General features: G+C 50.4%; 5 protein-coding genes across 5 annotated transcripts; all 5 read left to right on the forward strand.

The window, feature by feature from the left end:
- Nucleotides 1-190: 190 nt before the first annotated feature.
- Nucleotides 191-1,274, forward strand: BKA67DRAFT_532062 (C-type cyclin-like Fic1p; the record flags this gene model as incomplete). Its single annotated transcript, XM_046099477.1, has 3 exons — nucleotides 191-350; nucleotides 413-622; nucleotides 688-1,274. The coding sequence occupies 3 exons, from the start codon at nucleotides 191-193 to the stop codon at nucleotides 1,272-1,274; spliced, it is 957 nt and encodes a 318-aa protein (XP_045961046.1).
- A 1,168-nt stretch (nucleotides 1,275-2,442) lies between these two features.
- On the forward strand, nucleotides 2,443-2,902 carry BKA67DRAFT_169881 (uncharacterized protein). The gene has a single exon (XM_046095216.1). It carries the CDS (start codon nucleotides 2,560-2,562, stop codon nucleotides 2,788-2,790), a length of 231 nt encoding a protein of 76 aa, XP_045961047.1. The 5' UTR covers nucleotides 2,443-2,559; the 3' UTR covers nucleotides 2,791-2,902.
- A 3,576-nt stretch (nucleotides 2,903-6,478) lies between these two features.
- Nucleotides 6,479-7,178, forward strand: BKA67DRAFT_655121 (uncharacterized protein; the record flags this gene model as incomplete). Its single annotated transcript, XM_046106690.1, has 2 exons — nucleotides 6,479-6,745; nucleotides 6,876-7,178. 2 exons carry the CDS (start codon nucleotides 6,479-6,481, stop codon nucleotides 7,176-7,178), a joined length of 570 nt encoding a protein of 189 aa, XP_045961048.1.
- A 2,107-nt stretch (nucleotides 7,179-9,285) lies between these two features.
- Nucleotides 9,286-10,104, forward strand: BKA67DRAFT_512641 (3-oxoacyl-reductase; the record flags this gene model as incomplete). The annotated part of the gene is made up of 1 exon (XM_046097491.1): nucleotides 9,286-10,104. The coding sequence occupies one exon, from the start codon at nucleotides 9,286-9,288 to the stop codon at nucleotides 10,102-10,104; it is 819 nt and encodes a 272-aa protein (XP_045961049.1).
- Nucleotides 10,105-11,207: 1,103 nt separating this feature from the next.
- On the forward strand, nucleotides 11,208-13,621 carry BKA67DRAFT_170007 (uncharacterized protein). The gene has a single exon (XM_046095217.1). It carries the CDS (start codon nucleotides 11,287-11,289, stop codon nucleotides 13,318-13,320), a length of 2,034 nt encoding a protein of 677 aa, XP_045961050.1. The 5' UTR covers nucleotides 11,208-11,286; the 3' UTR covers nucleotides 13,321-13,621.
- The last annotated feature ends 319 nt before the right edge of the window (nucleotides 13,622-13,940 follow it).

The following is a 13,940-nucleotide window of genomic DNA, read 5'->3' on the forward strand; positions in this document are numbered from 1 at the left end:
TCATGTGTCAACATGACCGCTACCAACCAGCCTTGCTCAGCCCGTCGCAACGTATCTCAACCACAATGCCGTAGCTCTCCATCGACCTTGACCTTGAGGGCTCGGCAACAGAAACAGACTGTCGACCAATGACTCCGACACAACCTGCGGCATCGCCCCTGGGACCGCGCTGATTCTACACTATTGCGGCATGGCCGCCAGCTTCTGGGAATCGACCCAGCGTCGCTTCTGGATATTCAACAAGGACGAGATAGGCAGGACACGGGAAAAGCTCAAGGAAGATGAGCAGAACTTGGTGCACATGTTCCCCCTGCCCGAATGGAGACACCTCAGCATCTACTTCAACCAGCGTAAGCTGCTGCGCTCCCAGATAGCCCCGCTTCTACTGTATACTGAGTTGTTTGTTCCACAGAGGTCACTCGCCTCGCTCGACGGCTGGCCCTTCGGCAACAAGTGGTAGCTACTGCTCAGATGTACATCAAACGCTTCTATACAAAGGTTGAAGTTCGTCGAACCAATCCGTATCTTGTCTGTGCGACGGCGCTGTACCTGGCATGCAAGATGGAGGAGTCACCTCAACACATTAGGCTTGTAGTTCAGGAGGCTCGATCCCTTTGGCCAGGTGATACCCCTTGATCCTCCTGACATGTCCTTCCATCGACTCAATCACTTACACAAGACCTGCAGACTTCCTCACTCTGGACATGTCAAGACTAGGCGAATGCGAATTCTTCCTTATTTCCGAAATGAGCGCCCAGATGATCATACACCAACCCTACCGAACTCTAACGACTCTACAGTCCGACTTCTACCTCTCCCAGGATGAGATAAACCTCTCCTGGTCCATAATCAACGACCACTATATGACCGATCTGCCTCTCCTCTATCCGCCTCACATTATCGCACTCACCGCCATCCTGCTGTCACTGGTTCTCCGACCGAATCCCGTGCCAGGCGGGCAGGCAACCGGCATGGCAGCGGCACAAGCAGCTTTGGCTCAGGCACAAGGAGCCAGAGGGCTGGTCTCTGGAATGAGCAGTGGCCAGACCACCCCAGTTGGTTCTACAGAAAAGGACAAGTCAAACGAGGCAAGGGTCGGGAAGCTGCAGCGATTTGCGGCCTTCCTCGCAGAAAGCAATGTTGATATCGAAGGCATGGTTGACTGTACGCAGGAGCTGATATCATTCTACGAAGTCCACGAGCAGTACAATGATAAGGCAGTCAGGGACCAGGTCAACAGATTCATCAAAGCCCGAGGATTAGACAAGGGCTGAAATCCCACTGCTGATTTCGGAAACAAGCTCGAGGACCGCAAATATTATGACCGAGTAGACCCTACGAGGAAGGGGAAGCACGCATGAATTGGCCGTGCTGTACTCGAATTAGATGAAGCCAAAGTGCCAGGGCTAACAAGGTCACATCTACCAAAACAACCTCAAAAAAGTTGATTATCAGCGCCATTCGCAACGGGCCCGAATCTAGATGACTGACGCCCGCATCCCATCTTACTAGTGTTGGTGGGTTGTTCAGAAGCATATCTGGATAAGAAATCGAGCACTAGGCTTATGTGTCCCTAGCATAGATGATAACAAGGGCAACGGTAGGAGGTATCTAGATGAATGTTTGGTCTGTGGCTTCAAGCCAGATGGCATGACATGTCGCATCGCAGGCCATCATCAGCCTTGTGAAACCCAGCAGAAGCCAGTTGCAAAATTTCGTGCCTTCCCTGACTGGACAGTTGACCCTCGACATGACATTAGCGACTGTGTGAGTCAAAGTTGACTCTTAGAGCATTCGCATTTGGTGAACAATAAAGGTATTCGCAGACGGTGCATTGTCTTTAGCATGAGATTACGCATACAATTTTGACAGACATGTCGTTGAATCAACAGCAGTCTTCGAGTCCGCCAATGGAGACTGCCTGATATCGAAAGAAACCCCCCGCGGGTCCTTGCTCTTATTTGCCATGAGGTCAAGTCGCACAATATGATAGACACACTAGGCACCACGCCATATCTCACGATGGCTGTTATACTTCAATCACGCAACCTGCAATCGAACAATGAAGATATCGACGGATGCAGCTGCTCGTATGCGGCGGGCATCTTCGGACTCAACACACTGCATGTCTGCTCATGGTCCCCGAAATATTCCCTTGCCATTGATGGCGATCCCGTCGTGCACGGCTCGCCCAAAGAAGCTTCCTGCGGGCTGCCCGCCCCTAATAAGGCAGACCTCCAACGGGAACTAACAGCGATCAGATGGGCGTTTTCGACCACCCGAAGCTCGCAGAAGCCAGGACCAACCATGTGGCTGGGTGGCTAGATTTTTGGCAAGACTGGAATCTAGATGCGTGCTGAAAACCCCCTTGCATTCTTGGAACCGCGCTTTTGCAGGGAATACTTTGCAGGTGACCTGGCACCCCCGCCTTGAGCTGCCGCTTTGGCTTGACACCAGTCCCTTCATTATTGACGGTACTTCCTGACTCTTGCCGGGGCAGTGCCGCAAAGCCGCTGCCTCTTGCGCCGACGGAACAGCCAGCAGCCCAGGCACAATTGCATGCATAAACTGCTCACTAAACCTTGGCAAGCTGCGCCTCTGAGTCTCCAATCAGAAGCTCAAATGGCTGATGATCTTCCACCAAACCAGCGGTGTGGCAGTGCCATGAGCGCTCTCTCCAGACTGTGTGGAAGGGTTCTGATGCCAGATGGGCATGGGTCTGTACGTCAAGCTTGCTTGAAAAGCATTAAGCTCTCGGGAGTTACGATTATGACGAGAGAACTCTATTAAGTGCAGTAAGTGGTTCTCGAGACGTTTTGGGTTTGCATCGAGCAAGACTACAGCGCCCCGAGAGGGGTCCGGCCAACACCAGTTGAACTCTACATGATACCGGTGCCTTGAACCCACATACTACAGCACAGCAGAACTCGAGGACAATCATAGGACAGGCATGCTTCTAGAAGGCAACCTGTAACTGTGACCCCTGAAATGCTGTCTCCCAGATGATTAAAGTATGCGCAGACCACATAGGTACCTGCGGTTGTCTCCCAGATCTGGCTTCCGAAGCGCAACCCCTCCCGAATCTGATCAGGCATGCGAGCGAACCTTGCTGGCAACTAAAATAGGATCAGTTCATTATGCTAAGTACTGCCCCGCGCCAGTCCAGCCTCTCTCCCACGAACCAATCCCAAGAAAAAAAGAAGGTAGGTTGTCACAAATCAATTATCCAGGAAGAACTGTTTTCGAACGCGGGTGTGTCACACCCTCACGGCCATGGCGGGTCTAGCAGATAGATGCTTACTCTTTTGGCAAGTTGACAGACTTCACACCCATACCCCAGTAGGTCTCCGTAGTCCATCGTGCGGACGGATTGGCATGACCTAGAGCTCCTTGATTAGCATGACTGCAGGATTGAGCATGTCGATCAAGCTGGGCTTCATCTCGTAGGACACAGGATACACGTAATCACGCTATATGGCAGGCGTTCCGCTCAGCGAACCATCAATGACAGCATTGAAGGAAACCGGGGTAGCAATTTGCTTTTCCGTCACATTAGATCTGCAAACGCCAGGTAACAGCACTACAACGGTCAGATCTATCTTCCTTCCGCCATCTACCATCAGTCATCTGCACGCGAGCACGGAGGATAATATAGCTGAAAGTCTATTGGAAATGCGCCTCGAAGAGATTGAAAAACATTGTGCCGATATTTACGACAAAAGAGCACCACTAAAGACTGTGCGTCACTCGTTTGGACCCCTGATCTAAGCACCAATTCAAGGGGTACGAGGAGCTGAACTGGACACTCGGTCGTCATCTCCAAGAGGCCCAGCAACACAACACATATGTAGCTTCTAGACTCTTAATTGAGTACTGGTCATGATAGCCTTGATGACTCCGTTTAAATGGGCAACGATTTCACGGGAGATTTGCAAATGCAGATTGATACGAGCTCATTATTTGTGGCCAGTGACCTCTTCTGCCATACCTATTAGGATAACTAGCGGACTCTTCCAGGCTGCAGATGCAGATTGCAGTGGAGGGACGGGTAATTTGGACGCTTGAAACACTGTGACCTCGAACGAAACTGCGCCAAGTTCAGCGGGACAGTTGATGAGCCCCAAAGCATCGCATGAAATTGACCTAGCTTGAAACGAGTCATTTGAAACAATGCGAACAGGCAAGCCGCAGAAACTATGCAGGCGCCTACTGCGGGATCGCAGCGTTGTCTGAACTGCCAGCAGCCATTGAGGTTATGAGTACGACGTGGCGAGTGACAATGGTTGCTCTAAAATACGGGACTTGTAGAGCCTCGACGACCACGTTGTCTCAAAAAGCATACTGTCCATAGGCTGGCAAGGCTGGTCTCACGGTGCCCACTTGATAACAATCATTTCCACAGCGGTGACCCTGTGCATCCTTCTGCACAGAAGCTTGCAAGGATCGGAGCAACTATGTGGGCTGGTGTTGCAGTGCAGCCCAAAGCGTTAGTTAGATCAACAAAACAGGGTCAGACTCGCGCTGGTAAACACAGTGCTTCAGACAGTAACGGTTTTTGACTGGCTGTTGAAATTTAAGATAGTTAGCTGTGAGTCGCTGGAACGTCGTCAAAGGATCAATTCGCCATTAACCTTAGGGCTGTGAAAGGTGCTGGTCAAACCCGTTTCTGCTGCCCGCGGCTGGCTGTTCTGCTATTGACCACCAGCTCGGGGCTTGCACAAGTCGAGTTCGGTGCGGTGAGGAGGAAGTTTCAAAGTACATAAACCGAATTTTTGAACAGGAGGACGCCGACAGCAGAAACGCAGGCGAAACAGACTGCTCCGCTCTGTGTACACAGCTTGCGACCCAACGTATTGAAGTCGTGTACATTTCTCGTGGTCTTTCTGCTTGGTGAGCGACTGATGATGGACCCAAGTGGGAATTTTGTTGACATGCCCAGCAGCCCAGTAAGCAGAGCTGCCTGAGCAATTGAGCTAGGTCGGCAAAGTCGGGGCTCTCCAGCATCTAGTCTAGCTGCAAAATAGGGGCGGGCGACGCCAAATGTTGCACCCAGGTCACGATGGACACAATTTCCGGGTCACGACGCACAACAAACCGACAGATTGATGGCAAGCGATTGATCTAGGTTAGTTGGTCTAGCATACGGTATGTGTTTCACGGTGAGCAGTCCCAACAGTGTGTACTCTCATCCACGGTGGTGGTTTGGGGATCTGGTCAGTTTCTCACCTGGAGGAGGATTCCATGGGTGATGACACATCTGACGAATTCGTTTACAAAGGCACTCGAGCGGGCAAGCCTCTTTCCCATTCATGTGCATACTCGACCCACCATCTTATGGTGGTCTCATTCGATATGATGGTGCAGTTGCTTGATACATATTTGCTGTTGCTGTATTCAGATGTGCGTGGGCTTCCCGGGTCTCAGGAGGGCTTCGATTGGGCTTCGAGTGAACCACTGTCTCTCTGTTGCTCTGGACTAGCTCGTGCCACTCTGGATCAGGGGCGCACGGCCGATGAACATGCCACCAGATTGGGCGTGGCATCCTTGCTCTTGTTTGTTGTTGTTGCTACTCCGTGCTCTCGAGACTGTGCACCCTAGGGCACTCTCTACATCATAAGGTTCGCCACCGCATTCTGCGCTGCGCTTCCACACTTAACCAGCTAGACCATGAGCGGCATAGCAAACCCAGTCGCCTGTGGTGGCAAATGAAGTGATTGGATACCTGCTCGTCCGCCTGCCTCCACAATGCTAGCTGCCCCCCCCCCTTTCGACAGGCTGGCTTGGCTGGACAGAGACAGAGTGGACCAGGGCAGGCCGTCAGGACCAGTGAGCAGCCGCCGCCACCCTCCATCTCTCGGTTCTTGCTCGAGTGCTTTGTCTTCTCGCCTGTCCAACAAAATCCTTCGCCTTCTCCGAACGCTTGAGCTGGTTCACCCTCTCTCCCTCCTCTGGTTCTATCCATTATCGCTATCCATCCGTCACATCCAACGTTCAACACGCACATAACCGCTTGACTACCAAAAGAAACAAACCAAGCCAAACTATACTCTTCCCACAGCGTAACTATAAGCTATCACATAAAGCACACTCTTGATCCGGTCCGGTCTTATCTCTTGCGACTCCTATCTGAGCACTCTCGTTCCATTGTTATTGTTGTTGTCTCAAAAGTAAAGCAACGCAAGTCAACTCGTTTAATACCGCAAAAACTCGGCCTGTGCCTCCCCACCTGCCGACCCCCCAAACACGAGAGCACAAAGCCAAAGACGTTCGGTTGAGTACATAGAACACACCGCCACCCCAAACGTCACGTCACGCACAGCAACGCAACCGCCAACAACGTCGAGCTATATTCTTTATCTACCTTGCTGACAAGCCAACACAACACAACACGCCACGAAGAGAAAAGAGAGAAGAAGAAGAAAAGACAGACAACAGCCCCCATCGAGCTTTTCTATTTGCGTTCATCCTGTTGCCCATCATGTCTGCATACTACCAATACAACCATCAACCAACGTCTGCTGCGCCCTCTGTCCCGCACAACAACCACCATGGAGGACGTAACCGGAGAGCACCCAGGCTTTCCGTCTCGCAGAACTCGCACAGACAATTCCGCGGCGTCCGGAGTATGAAGGAGCTCTCCGAGTCCGTCGCCGTCACATCTTTCCGAACACAATTCGAGACCAGCCGGTCGTTCGATCTGGAGGATGACATGGAGTTCTGCCCTAAGCTGTTGACTGAGAGCGATGTAAGTCTACTACCGCACAACCACGGCATATGACGTCTCTCGTTCCCTGTCGCTATTGGAATAAGACCTCGTCATCACGTCGGTATATCATGAGAGAAGGCCTTGTCACTAACCGTGCTCTCCGCTTCAGCTCGTTTCGATAAGCAGCTCTGGATCGGACCGATCGTCTCTCTCCAGCAACTCTCCTCACTCTTCGCCCACACAACATCCCCAGCAAGTCGCACCAGCATTCTCGCTCAACTCCTCGTCGCCTGCTTTCATCCCGCCTACCTACCACACTCAGCAGTCGACCCTGAAGTTGCACCAGCCCGCGGCCACCCGGACTCGCAACGCTATTCCCATCATCAACCCCGCCAACGGCCTGACCCTGTCTAGTCCACCTCCGTCGGTGTCCCCAGCGCGGATGCAGCAGCCACTCGGTCGACGATGGTAACTGGCTGATCGTCTCGCTACCGTATGTTAGTGGGAGTTCAGTCCATTTACCGTCATCTTCGTTGGTATGAATCTTCTATGTTTCAGTTTGCTCATTCGTTCCTCGCGACATCCGTTCATCTTGGTGGACACCAAAAAGACATGAGGCATCGACAAAATCATTCATCTTCTAGGGCACTGTGGCTCTCTCAGGGCTCCACTGCTGACTCCCTCACTTCAACCTGTATAAACATCCTTATTCGACATAAACCTCCTTCTTGTGTTCATCGGTCAGCTTTGCAATCAGAGCTTTCACGATGGGCGCGCGGCATGAAATGAAGATCAATCGATACCTTTTCGTTTTTGGGTTCTCGGAAAAGAAATTCCAAACAGGCTAAAAATCATTCTCGGTGTTTCGACCTCGAAAGATGAGGTTGTGTTGGGTCACGAATGGGCAGACGGCGTTCCAGCAACTAATTGACGGTTCTTGCATTTTACAACTAATCGTATCGCATCGGTTCATACCACGGAGTATTGGGTTTTTCATACGGCAAGCGCAACGATAAAGTCATCATGATGGGTCATGACGTCTCGAGAAAAGAATTCCTACATATAGAACGACTTGTGTTTTCTATTTTGGCGGCAATGGGGTTGGGTTGTGTTATTGTCTAGTACTCACAAAGCCGGCGGGGCTTTTGTGTCATTGGTGGTGTTTCTGCTGCTTGGGAAACGGCTTCATTACATGGGAAATATCCGGGTCAGAGAGGATTTCAGTACAAACGGTTCGGGGTTACTGGGTATGGCGATTGTGCTTTTCTGCGCTCATGGCAAGAAAGGAGTTGGTTTCGTCATTGAGCGATTGCGATTGCGGTGCAAATACAGGGGCAATCTTGTCGTTCCACTATATATTCTGTTTGTACGATCTTGGCGGTCTTTTGCGAAAAGAAACCTGCCTACATTGTTTGGAATTCATGAATTTTCTTGGTGAAGGATTTGCTATTGTGTGCCGGTTGAATCCTTCCCAAGTACTGAGCGGCGTCCTATCGGGCGTAAAACGTTGAGATGGCTTTTACATTTCAGAACCATGCAACTCACTGTCCTCAGTCAAGACAACCAAATATGAATTTGGCAAGAAGCTACCATCAGTTCATTCAATATTGAATTACACTTTTGAACATCGACGATGCCAACCATTGTGAGTGCCGTTGATACTACTTCGAGATTTGTGTTTCACATATACTACTACTACTACCACCTTGCTTCATATGATCGCTCGAAGCATGGCTTTGACATCCCCCAGGACAATTTTTTGTCAGCGCGGCACATATGGAAGGTTCCAGAGGGGGGAATAAAACTGTAAATGATGATGGTATCTTGCCTGACCGCCTCCTTACCTAATTGAATATTCTACTGCTGTATAGGCCTGTGCTACCACTGCGTCACACAAGATGGATTCTTCCGCACAAGGGCAAATGCAAAAATGCGGTGCTCACTGAGCTTGCTGCCATTGTCCCTGGTAGCCAGGACGCGGGTAGGTGCTTATGGTTTGTTTGCCTCATCGGTGCTCCTGCATGACGGGTCGCTGCAGTAGTCTGTGTGGCTTGTTGGTGTTGACGGATTACATCGTGGGGTTGTATGGTGCTCCTCGACGGGAGATCAATACATATAGTCATGCGTCCTTTTCTAGTATATATATCATATACTCTGCGTGGCAGATAAGCAGTCGACTTTCGTAGTGTGCGCCGCTTTGTACTGCTTATGTCTCATTTACGAGGCCCGGAGTTCTGCGAATGGTCCATACTCACATGTTCAAAGCATGTTGTGTGTGTATCGTTGAGTTTGGCACGGCCGATGTGGGTGCTTATGACGTCAGGCATCTTTTGTGCAAGTTCAACTGATGCTTCTCGCAAGCTGTTGGTACTCGTAACATCCACTATGAAAGCGTCTGGGGCTACTTGAGACGTATTCACCTTCACCTGGCAAAGTGAAAGCGGTTAGTCCTCGTCGGTATAGGCTTTGATCAATACACCGGGAGACCTTGTTGTAGCTGCATCTCTTATCTCAGCGCGACTACATCCGGGGGGCATAAGGACAAAACCTCGAAGCCGACTACGGCACCAACCTGGATCATGTCCAAAAACTACCTGATCACAGGCGCCGGTCGCGGTATCGGCAGAGGACTGTCACGGCTGCTGCTGCAAAGGGGCCACCGCGTCTTTATACTTGACAATAACGACGTGGAGCTTGAACACATGAAGACGCAGCTTCCGAAATGGCTATCGTCATCGGACGCACAGTCTCGCTTCAGGATCTTCGGGGCCGACATGTCCAGGAAGGAGGACATCGAGAAGGCAGTCCATTCGGCGTCGGACTTTTTCAGCGGGAAACTGGACGTGCTGGTCAATAATGCTGCAATCACGGCGGGGGCCCACGGGCCGAGAATCGAGACGGACGATTTCTTGTCGGTCTGGGAGAGCAGTATCCAGGTCAATCTCACGGGGAGCGCGCTAATCTCGAGGGCGTGCCTCCCGATGTTGAGGAGGCAGCCGCCGGACAGCCCGCTTGGCGGAAGCATAATCATGATCTCGTCGACGCGCGCGTATCAGTCTGAGCCGAACAGCGAGGCGTACGCGGCTACCAAGGCGGGACTGCTTGGGCTGAGCCAGGCGCTGTCTTGCTCGCTGGCGGACGATGGTATCAAGGTGAATGCGATACTGCCAGGATGGATCAATGTGGAGCACGAGAGCAAGGAAGGAGACGACAACGGTCTGAAGTGGGAGAATGGCCTGAGCGAGGACGATCACAGGTGGCATTTTACCGGGCGAGTTGGCAAGGTTGAGGATATCCTGAAGGCAGTGGAGTACCTTTCTGACAGCGACAGCTTTATCACTGGCGAAGAGCTCAAGGTTGACGGAGGTGTCACGAGAAGGATGACTTATCCGGAGTAGCGGCCTACGGGATTATTTGTCGAAGTACGTGAATTTGTTTTCCATACATACGACAACGCCCATACCACACACATTAATAGCATATTTACATTATTGTTGGCGTATTTATATTGTTGCCCTCCAGGTAAGCGTGTACATGATATATACACACTTCCCAAACGGCCGGAGAAGCTACGTTCGCACTATTTTCTAGTAGCTAAGCACGTCAAAGGGTTGTTCTGCTTCATTATCCTAAAAGAATTATACCTGATGGGTCAAAGATAAACGTCTGTGAAAATAGCTACAGCGATTGCTCAAGTCGGAATCACATAGACGAACATCTACCACTGTGTCTTAAATGTTCTTACTTCTGCTATTTATGGATCCAAAAGCTGAGCTCTAGGATTATTAATGCTAAGAGAGGTTGCATTTCAGGAGTGAAACGCTTAGGGCTGACTCGATCAGTTCAAACCAACAGAAATGAATGATAGTGCAGCAATAGTAATTACCTGTTAGGGCTATGCTTCGTAGGGTAAACTTAATATGTATGATTATGTTCAATGATTCTTTCCAACTCACAAGCTTTATAGACCTAGCCTAGATAGAACTAGGGTAACTCATCTGAAAGTCGAAATAGACATATATATTATGTACCACAGTTATTTCGAACAATCACGGTATCCCTAATTATATCCATGCATAGCCACATTCAGAAACGAGACGTATCAAAGATCTAATAAGAGACACATACATCTCACATTAGTCTATCCTTTGCTGTGTTTCACAGTTGATTTTCCTACTCTACTGGCTTGACACGTTTGGACATATCTTGAGTATGGCATGTTGAGAAGGACGGCCAGGGTCAGCAAGAAAATACATGGGTTCCTGTCATTGCTCTCATGAGTAACGACTTTGCTCAAGAGACAATGGACGATACTAGAGGATGGACAATCAAATCATTGTTACAACTACCTAGGCTGTCCTTGGTGGCATGGGAACGGTCAATCATGGTGATGCCGGATACGATCAATGCCTCTGAGAGCGTCAAGTATTGCTTGACATGCACTAATAATCACCAATGTTGGTAACTCGTCAATGACAGTCAAGGTCCTGCCTAAGGCTCATAGGGGGTATTGGTTATTCGGATTTATTGTATGGGACAATCTTATGGCTCTTTGTAGATATCTCCTGGGTTGACCTCTTATGTTCAAACAACCACATCTGAGTTCTGTTCATCTCATCACACTGCACCAACCAAACATCATCGCCGATCATCATCCTCAACCATCATCGTCGACCATCACCGCCCACAAAATGTTTCCAACCAGCGAGCCTACTGTTCTAGCCACAGAGCTACACCTGACAGGTAACGAATTAGACTGCTTGCTCCAGGATTCCTTCGAATTTAATTTTGATCGGATGATTCCTGATGAAAACGAGAGTAGTATCCCTCCTCAAACTTGCAAAGCTCTAACTCAAAGCCAGACCACAACCACAGCTTCTGCGGACACCATCGCCAACGAAACAAAACTCGTCATCACTAAAACTAAACCCATCAATACAACATCTGGAGCTAATAACCGCTCGTCAGAGTACGCCTCCATTCCCATCGGCGATGATTTTTTCAAACTAGATTTTGAAGAGACATCTGATCAACTTGACCCAAGCCAAGTACCAACTTCAAAGTGTTTTTGTTTGTATTGCAATACCGCCCACGCATCCGACAATCCCATGATGAAAAGATCACCCTCCACCACTCCCACACCCTCGGGGCGCAGCTCTCGATGTGCAGCTAAGAAGCGTGTCAGTACTAGTCAGCGTGGTGCAAGAGGCGCTTCCGCTAATCTAGCATCTGTTACTTCTCGCAGGATGGCTACGCGTGGATCCATTGACAACCGCGATGGGCCAGATCTTCTACCCGTAGACGGTCTGTCCAGCAACTCTGCCGTACGTCCAACCACACCAACCGGTCAGATGCATGACAATACTACCACTGCCGCTACCCAAGCTAGCCCTATGAACCACACTCCCAGTGTAGTCAGCTCCAAGGACACGACTGGTGTTGTTAGCAAGCTTGGACGTAAATCTGGTCCTACCAAGAAGCGCGACCCCGTGGCTGCCAAATTTCAAAGTGGCTATAAAGTTTCTGGTGGTACAACAATCTCGGACGTTCAACCTCAAGTTAGTATCAGCAACAATCGAGCACTAGACACCGACGAAGAGACTATTATACCTGAGCTAGACAGCGCCGACGAGAGCATTCCACTCATCGCAGACGGCCCTGTTCGCGTTGAGATACAGCCCAACGACACCTACGGCAATCCGCAACCTCAAAAGCTAATTGACGCGTCTGGTAGAACTTTCCTCGCACCCGAGGGTGTCAACTTGTCTCTCGACCCCAGCACTTGGCCCAAAACTCCCTTCGTGGCCCTCGAAGACTACATTACGAACCATGGAGTATCGGACGAGATGGACCGACTCTACATGATGGGGGTGCAGGCTGGTATCGGCTACGGCATCTCAGCATACAAGGAGACTTTGATCACTGAGTTTCAGTTCACCGGCAAGCTTTGGTCGCAGATTGTATCGTTCGCTGAAGGTACTCAAGATCGCAACCTCCGCGCCGAGATCCTTCGTGGCATCGAAGCTTTCGACATCTTGAGCGCCATGCATGCTGCAAACCGATTCATCGAGATTCGCTCCGAGATCAAGGCCCACGCTGAAGAACTGGCACAAATTCATCGCCAGGGTACACAGCCCCCGCCGGTTCTGCAAAGAGGTCCAGTCTCTGGGTTTGTCATCGACCCTCGCCTAGCAACTCGCACTGACGTTAGGGGCGACCCCGCCACCTTTTTCGCAGAGCGCTCCTTGCCCACGGCCCAGGGCATCAACATGCCTAACCAGCGATCTAGCCTGACATCTATGGTCGGATCCCAGACGTATGGTGGTTTGGACACATCTGATGTTGATGGTCTCGCTGGCGCCCTGGCCAACCGTGTTCAGTATCAGCAGTACCAACGTCAGATGTACGGCGCCATGAGAGGTGGTCACAATGCCAGCATGAGCCCCGGTGCCCAGGCTTACTATACCACGAACAACGGCATGACACCCATCAACACTGCTGCCGCCGCCGCCCACGGTGCCAACCACTCACAGGTCATTACTCCCACATTGACCGAGCTTGAGAACGGCCGAGCCGTCATCAAGATGATGCCTCAGAGCGAGCAATATCTTTAGAAACAAGCATACCTCTCACGTTTGCATCCTGACCATGTAGGAGATAACAATGTTGTCGACTTCTCAATTCGGAGTCTTGAGTTCTTCACATCGGTACGGAGGATAAAAACACATTTTGCGCTTACCACCCCCTTGTTGTACTTCTTCTGTTTTCGCCTGAGTTTTCCTTTTCCTTTGTGGTTCTCTAACCAGAGCAATACTTTTCTCCTTCTGTATTTTGCCCTAATTCTCCCTTTCCGTCTCATTTTGTGTTTTCTCGGCAATGGTCCCTGGTTTTCAGCAGAAGGTGACAGCTCTTTGTTCCTCACGAGGTTCTCCGGGCTCGGTCGTCATCAGATTCTGCGACGTTGCCCCCCAGTTCTCACCGACTTGACGAATATTCCATTTAGGCTGGAATAGTTTCTTCAGCGCATGGTAGCTACTCATTCATGACTTTTCCTCGACCCGGTCTTTGAGCTTGCTCACGTCATCCGACCGACATCTTCGCCAGTTCTTCAACAGGATAGCTGATGTTGGCCCGAGCCTGACAGAAGACCAGAGCACCGAGATCTTTACTAACCAAAAAAAAACCCCCCCAGAAAAAAGAAAAAAGAACCCCCCCAATGACACAAACTTTGCAC

This window comes from Truncatella angustata (genome assembly GCF_020726525.1).
Source record: "Truncatella angustata strain MPI-SDFR-AT-0073 chromosome Unknown BKA67scaffold_2, whole genome shotgun sequence".
Lineage (NCBI taxonomy): Eukaryota > Fungi > Ascomycota > Sordariomycetes > Amphisphaeriales > Sporocadaceae > Truncatella > Truncatella angustata.